Source organism: Gordionus sp. m RMFG-2023, chromosome 1 (assembly GCF_954871325.1).
Source record: "Gordionus sp. m RMFG-2023 chromosome 1, tfGorSpeb1-WG-v2, whole genome shotgun sequence".
Classification (NCBI taxonomy): domain Eukaryota; kingdom Metazoa; phylum Nematomorpha; class Gordioida; order Chordodea; family Parachordodidae; genus Gordionus; species Gordionus sp. m RMFG-2023.
The window spans coordinates 70,044,609-70,052,263 of NC_088775.1; the positions used below are offsets into that span (position 1 = coordinate 70,044,609).

Here is a 7,655-nt window from a genome sequence, read left to right on the forward strand (position 1 = left end):
TCGAATTTTCCCCATTTTCACTTATTATTTTATTGTAATTATGAAATTAAAAACCTTTAACAGTTGCATTTTTAAGTAATGATAAATGTATTGTTACATCTTATCCTTTATCGAATAACGTGCTTTTTTCAAAATACTTAGTAATCAGGGGCTTGCTGAAGGGAAATCCTTAAAATTAAGCATAATTTTCATTTTTGAAATTTTTGTGACTAAAAATATTTTTGATTTGAATTTTATTTTTCACCTTCCCTGTTTTATGAAGATAAACTATTATGCCTCAACTTATTTTGATAATCAAAATTTAGAAATAAATTCATTGGAAACATTAATATTATATATACTTTATATTTAACATAAATTCACTCCTAGCTTCATTAAAATTTTGTTTATATACATAGTAGTTTAAAATGAAATTTGATAGTCTGTATAGATTTTTCTTTCAAAAAATGACTTTTTAGAAAGGCATAAACGTGAGGAACTATCTACATTTTTACTCGTATTCAGTCTTAAGGAAACCACAATATAATAAATAGGTATTATATTATATTACTTATTATTAGAGGTTTATAATTTAAAAAAAATATAACAATTAAAATATGATCCATTTTTTCGAAACATGTCATATTAATTTTAAAGATTCTCTAGAGAGGTAATATTTTTGACAAGTATAACGGTATTATTTATACACCTAACTACTAAAAAAGTATCAATTTATGTTAAATTTTAATGCTATAAAAAAATATACATATATTAAGGATTGAACCAAAAATTATAAATTATTTTCTTTATATAAAAAAAATGATGTTCCATAAAATATGCCAATATTTACATGACAACAAAAGGATTTTTTGACATAAAATTATATTAACAAAAGAATGTTTAAACATTAATTAAATTTTAGATATAAAAAAAAATCTACAACTGCAAAAATGATAGAGACAATTATATGGGCATATTGTTATAATTGTAAACCTTTTTAAATATTTTTTTCAAGTCCCCTTGACCCTGTTGTCGTTTCTATCATTATGAATGTTACTAGAATCGATTGGTAGTTGTCCCAAATCCATTATGGTATTAACTGGGCTCATAAAAGACCACAAATTTTGTTTATCATTCAAAGAATTTTCAGGGATTCTCTTTATATACCTTTTCCAGTTATTCCGGTCACCATAGCTGCCAGCAAGGAATCGCTTAGCGTACAAGAAATCCTTTTCATAAAATAAGTTTTAGATAAAAGTGAGATTATAATAATTGTTTTGAGGTTGGAAAAGAATTATAATTTTACCAGTAGAAACATATGCCCTATAATTTTTTAATGATGGAGTCTTTTTCGTTAAGGTTTAAGTGAAAAATGTAACCATTAATAAATAATTATAAATATGCGCTCAATTTTTAAATGTATTTTATTTAAGCCTAAAAGAGACCTCGTCAACTAAGGATCCTATTTATAATAAAGTTGGTCGTTGTATGACCTTTCTATATTATATGCTTTAAGATTATTCTGTCCCGGATGTACCTACATTATAAATAGGCTAAGGAGTTCAACTGATAAATTTTCTAATATTCTAATTGATCCTTTATGAATCATATTAGAAACCTTCCAGGCTCCAAAATATCTTTTAAAATAACCTTAATAAATACAAGAATACAATACAATCTGATCCAAGTCTAAATCTAGCTAACCAATGTTTTAAAAATAAATTTAAATATATAAATATGCCAATTTATAAATCACGTGATGGATAATTTACACCCAGCTTCTATAAAATTCAAAATTATTTTAAAATGATTAAAATGTTAAAAATCGGGGCTGGGCCTAGAACTCGGGCCTAGCCAAAATTAAGAAAAAAATCCCGCCTGAGCTGCAAAATGGAGGAATTTATTTTAAAATTAGGGCTGGACTTAAAAATTATACCCCTGCACTTTTCTGTTCTATATGATGTACCTTATCGTAATCAGATAGGTATCCGTAAGAGTTGTTATCTATAAATTTATTAGAGTTATAATCGATAGACTGATAACCACCTAATATACCTTCCAAGGTTGGATGATAGTTTTGAAACTCAAGCTGATTATTAAAATCTTCTATATTAGGGAACAAATATTCTATTTTCATTTTTCGACGAAAGTTAAATCTATTTTCCATCGGATATTCATGATTGTTTTGTAGTAATCTTTTGTTATATCTGGTCACTTTATTATTTATCCCATCGTCCATATCCATTTCATTTGTTACACTGGGTTTATTAACTTTGTTAATATATATTTTATAAAAAGGTGGTATAAGTTTCATCTCTTGCTTTGTTGCATCGACATCTAAAAAATTTTTACCGTTATTTTGGTCATACATACTTTTTGCGAATCCGTGTTGAAAGATCAGAGCCATTACCGTTGATATGAAAGTTATATTAAGATATGTAAAGAATATCATTTGTAATCAGATTCCCTTTAAAAATATTATATGATTTTTTTTTTAAATGTATATTAAAACTTAAGATGAAAATTAAAATTATAAAAATAATAAAAAATGTGACTTCAAAATTTGACTCAATTTGAATTTTAGAATCATAAAATGAGTATTTTTAATGGCTGTAATTACTTTTATAGTTATACTTTACGGAAACGAGTTGTTATTCGTTATTTTTTAGAATAAATCTACGAGTTACTCCTTACTTTCAATCTAAATACTCTATAAATTTTTTAGCATAATATAGAATATATTTACCCATGATTATGAATATGGTTCAACATTAATATTATAGATTCTTAACAAAATTTTAAAAAAATGAGAATATAAATCTTAAAAAATTAAATTGAAAAGGAAAGAAAATTTGAATTTTGTTGAATATTTTCGACAAAAATTAATTAAATTATATAATTAATAAATTTAAAAAAAAATTATACTACTTAGCAGTATTGATTAAATTTTGTTAAAATATCATTTTAATCATACTTTTATTAATTAAAAAAATAAAAAATATTTTTGAAATGAGGTTTGATCCCTATTCATTAATTATGTATTATATTAAAATAAAATTTTTAGACTGTTTTGGAAGATTGGAAAAATCTTATTTGAGAAAAAGAAGAAAAATAGTAAAAATCGATTCTTAATTTGTTTTAATTGTTTTAGTCATCCTCCTAATATGAATTTTTTTTAAAAAATTAACAATTTATGTGTTCTATTATTTCCTTCACCAATAGTTGCATAGTCACTTTTATTTTATAATATAGAATAAAATATATTCTTTATGAATTTTAAAGGTTCAGGATGATATACTTTTTAACTAGTGATTATTTTAACATTTCTCTAGCAAACAAAATTTTTATAATGTTTTATATAATTCTAAAGCTACAGTAGAGACTTGCTAAAAAATTTATTTAGTTTTTTATTTAATCGGTCTCAAAAATGTTTTTCTCTAATAGAGAATTATGTTTTCTATCAAATAAATTTTATCCTGTTGAACAGGTATTTGCCGCTATCTAGCGGATGCCTATAAACAGTTATGAACGACAGATAATATAAAATGGCTTGTACCATATTATACAAATTTTGTGTATACATTATCATATTTTAAAACAAATTTCGATCTTTATTATATTTTTTGAATTATTATTTATAAAGAGTCTAGATTTATTTATTTTTCCATAATCACTTCAAAATAAAAAACCGGTCTATATGTAGTAGGGTTTAGAAAATTCAGCGCCATGTTTCATTTACTCAGATTCATAAACAAATTTTGAAAACTTATTATAATTTTGAATGTAGGGGAGACTGGGGTTAGGTAAACCCCGGGGCTTGGCATACCACTTAATCTCATTCTAAAATTAAATACACCAGAAGGTTAAAATTTTAACCTAATATAGTTTTTATTAGTTTATATCTATAAAAAAATCTTTTGATATATTTAATTATTAAAATTTTATTTAAGAAATATAATTTTGATAAAATTTTCAAAAGATTTTTACTTGACAGAATTTTAATTTTTATTAAAATATATAATAATTTATATGTAAATTAAATTTCATAGCAAAGTTTAAACCCTCTATAATTTGGGAAAGTTTTATAAGTATTTATTATATCTATATATCATTTTAATCATAATTTGTCAATTTAGAGCTAGCGGATCTAAACCATACATGTCAATTATGCAGTTAAATAATGAAAACAATTTCAAAATCTTGAAGAGGCAATTTCATGGCTGTTTTATGAGTGGTATTTAGGATTTATGCTAAGAAATCATAATCTCACCTTGAGATCCTTATTTAAATTAACCAAAATTAAGTTTCAATTTTTATATATAATTAGCTACAATTTATAAGTATTATGACATTTTAAACAATAGAACAATAAAATTATTCTATACGTATCATTATTAATAAATAAAAATGCATTTCAATTTATTATGACCTAAAAAAATTAATGGTTTAGGAAGCCCCATAAAGTGGATTGCCTTACACCGCTATCGGGCTTGTTGGACAAAATTTTCACTTTTACAAAATATAAAATTTTAAAAAAATGATTATATTTTTAAAATTTTTTATAAACCACCTTTATAGAGTATAGTTTTAGGTCTCTAATCATATATTATTTTTTATATTATCTAAAAAAAACCAGGAGCTATAGCCAATTTTGTAAAAATTGGTTCTACTAACCCGAGTCTTCCCTACTGACAATTTTATTATAATTTTTCTTAATATTTTATTTATATAAAATATCTATTACAATTAATTATATATTAATGTATTAACCACATTAGCACATGTATATATGTTGAAATATGATTTAGGAAATCAAATCTTTCAAGATTAAAAAACGAGAGCCATAAATAATTTTAAGTTAAAAATTTGCTAAAAATTCTATTTGACCGTTAGAATTTCGATGAATCGGGATCAGCCTGAGAAGCAATTAAATTTATTAATAATTTTTTAGCTAGCCAAATTTGAGAATTTGAATATATTCCATGCTGGAGGGTCAGCTAAAAATTTTAAAAACACAATAACAATTTTAAAACGTTAAGTATTTTAAATTTTAAACCTGTCCAAAAGCAAATAAGATAAGCCTTAAATTCTCTAATCATATTATTATGTATAACAGGAATGTCCAAATGTCGTGAATTTGTAGAAGAAAAATTTTTGGGGACATATTATAAATTTATTAAATGGGAATTATAATATCAATATTATAAAAAAACATGATTTATAACTGAAATTATTTATGGGGAAACATGTATAAAATTTCTTATTGAACTCGTGAAAAAATATAATAATAAGTTTTTAAAGTTTTATAAAGAAGTGGGAGTCAAAGAACGGAGAGCAATAAAGTATGGCTATAATATAATGACAATAATGATATCAAGGAAGATAGATAATATGAGCCGCAAAACACATTATCGTAAAACTGGAATATTGGGGAAAGTGGTCTCGATGGACAAGGATTTTTGCAAACTGAGCTGGTATGTACATATGAATAGAAAACCAGCTAATTAATAAGTTGGAAAAGTGTGAAAATTTATATAAAAATGGAAATGGCAGCACGTTATCAATATAGATATTGATAACTGTCTATGTATAAATGATTGATCCTGCTAAATGGAAACAAAAAATAAATGAGCTAATCACCAGCAATGGTAAAAATAGTGGATGATTTTTTAAAATAAATTATATTTTTGATTTGTTATTATAAAAAACCCCTATTAAATAGTCAATTGATATTGGGGAATCTCCATCATTTACTCAGAATTTCTACCAAAATTTGTTGGAAAATTTATATCTAAGATTTTTTGACTTATGCATATAAAAATCAAAACGAAAGATAGTAATCAGGGATGTGAGATTCATAAAATAAAAAGATTATAAATAAAATTATCGTAATAAGTTTTAAAGAACTTTTCAAATTATTTAAAATCTATCCTGATATTGGTTCCAACCATAGCCGTATCCAGGTTTGCCTGCGGACTATTAGGCTAGCTTCTCCGTCAAATTTTTTTGGAGGTCTTTAGGTCTACTTATTGTAGGCCTTTGGCTGTATTATATTTTATAACAATAATTTTTGGGTTTCACTTATTTTTTTTTATAAAAATGCTTTCTTTCTAGAAATTTTGATTCTAGTCATTATTTTAAAAATCTTAAAATGATATTTACGAGTGAACAGGCAAATTTGCAATGGGAGAAAAATTTCCTCCCCCCCCCCCCCAGTCCTTGGCTTTCACAACTGTAAGTTCAGAGCGTAATTTTCATATGTAAGAAAAATATTTGTAGAAATAAAACGAATCAGATTAGATTTTCAAATTTATTAATTTCAATTTAAAATTTTAAAAATTTATTCAATGATAATTTTGTATTAATTGAGCATTTTATACAAAAAAGTAAAAACATAAATATTACTATTTTGTATCGTTCAACTTAGTATTATTAAACAGCTCGAAGTAGCCTATTTTTTAAGACTAACTTAAGATTTTAGCCAAAAGTAAATTACTCACGCTTTGAGATATTGCCTACAAAGGGCAGCAAAGTGGTTACATTTATAAGCAAAATTTGAGGCATAGGCAACAATATTTTGGTTAAAATTTTGATATTGAGCCTTTTACTAGTCAATTAATAAAAAAAAATGTTATTTCCAAAATTTATTTCCTAATACTAAACGTGTCGCTTCATCTTTGAAAGATATGAAATTATATAAAAGTGCAATTAGGTTTATGAGGATTTATAAAAGTTAAATAAATAGAACGAAGGACTCATATCAAGAAAGTCGATAAAAGGAAAGCTGGAACAACTATAGAAGGATAAGTCAATGATTTAAATAAAAAAAATTTATAAAGGTTTTTGTAAAATATATAATAACATCAAAGCCTGTTCTTCTAATAAAATTACTCAATCCAGTGGCATTGTTGAGTGGCAAAAGCTTTTATCAATTAACTATATTTTAAAAAAGTGTGTGACTTTTTTTCGCATATTTATAAATTTCATCAAAATTTTCTTATAATTTTATATCGGTAAAATGAAAATTATTTTACTTATATTATTAATTTTTTAAAAGAAAATCAAATTTTATAGAATGAATCTCCAGCAAAATCTATATTAACATTTTAATCGAGATTTACCTCAGTCCCCAAATGTGCAAATCAAAATATGTAATAATATTTTTTAAATATGTAAATTATTTTTAAGATGTGAGTTCTAAAAAGAAAAAAATTATATTCGTGATTTACCTATATAACCTTTAGAATTTTTTTTTTACAAAAATAATGTGAAAGGAATGTTCTTATATAGTAAAACATCTTAGCAATCCAAAGAAAATATATAGAAAAAATTTCGTCATATTTAATTCAATGATCATCAATAAAAAAAATAGGAATTAGCACTAGAAGATTATGACTAATTACCTTATTTATTATAACTAACTATATTATCGAATGTATAAACCCTATTAATTATTAATCATTCTCTGAATATAAGTTGAAAACATTTTCCACATAAATAATTAATTAATTCTTTTCTATTCGATTGATTAGTTTGACCCCATTTAATTTTAAAAATAAATATATAATTGGCTTATTATGTTAGGCTTAAGATAAGTATGGTCAGGACCTTCAAACAAGATGGTACGATGTAATTACGTCATAAAAATGTCAGAGGTTAGGTTAATTCATAGGTTT

At 24.2% G+C, this 7,655-nt stretch overlaps 1 protein-coding gene across 2 annotated transcripts; it reads right to left on the bottom strand.

Annotated features, from left to right (window-relative positions):
* Positions 1-769: 769 nt before the first annotated feature.
* Positions 770-7,261, bottom strand: LOC135922236 (uncharacterized). 2 transcript variants are annotated; one of them, XM_065456650.1, is made up of 4 exons: positions 7,209-7,261; positions 2,035-2,446; positions 1,946-1,983; positions 770-1,208 (listed from the first exon to the last, which is right to left on the bottom strand). In XM_065456650.1, the coding sequence occupies exons 2-4, from the start codon at positions 2,429-2,431 to the stop codon at positions 990-992; spliced, it is 654 nt and encodes a 217-aa protein (XP_065312722.1). In that variant the 5' UTR covers positions 2,432-2,446; positions 7,209-7,261; the 3' UTR covers positions 770-989. The 2 variants fall into 2 exon arrangements, with proteins under 2 accessions (XP_065312722.1, XP_065312721.1); XM_065456649.1 differs by having other exon boundaries at positions 1,946-2,446.
* Between the last annotated feature and the right edge of the window lie 394 nt (positions 7,262-7,655).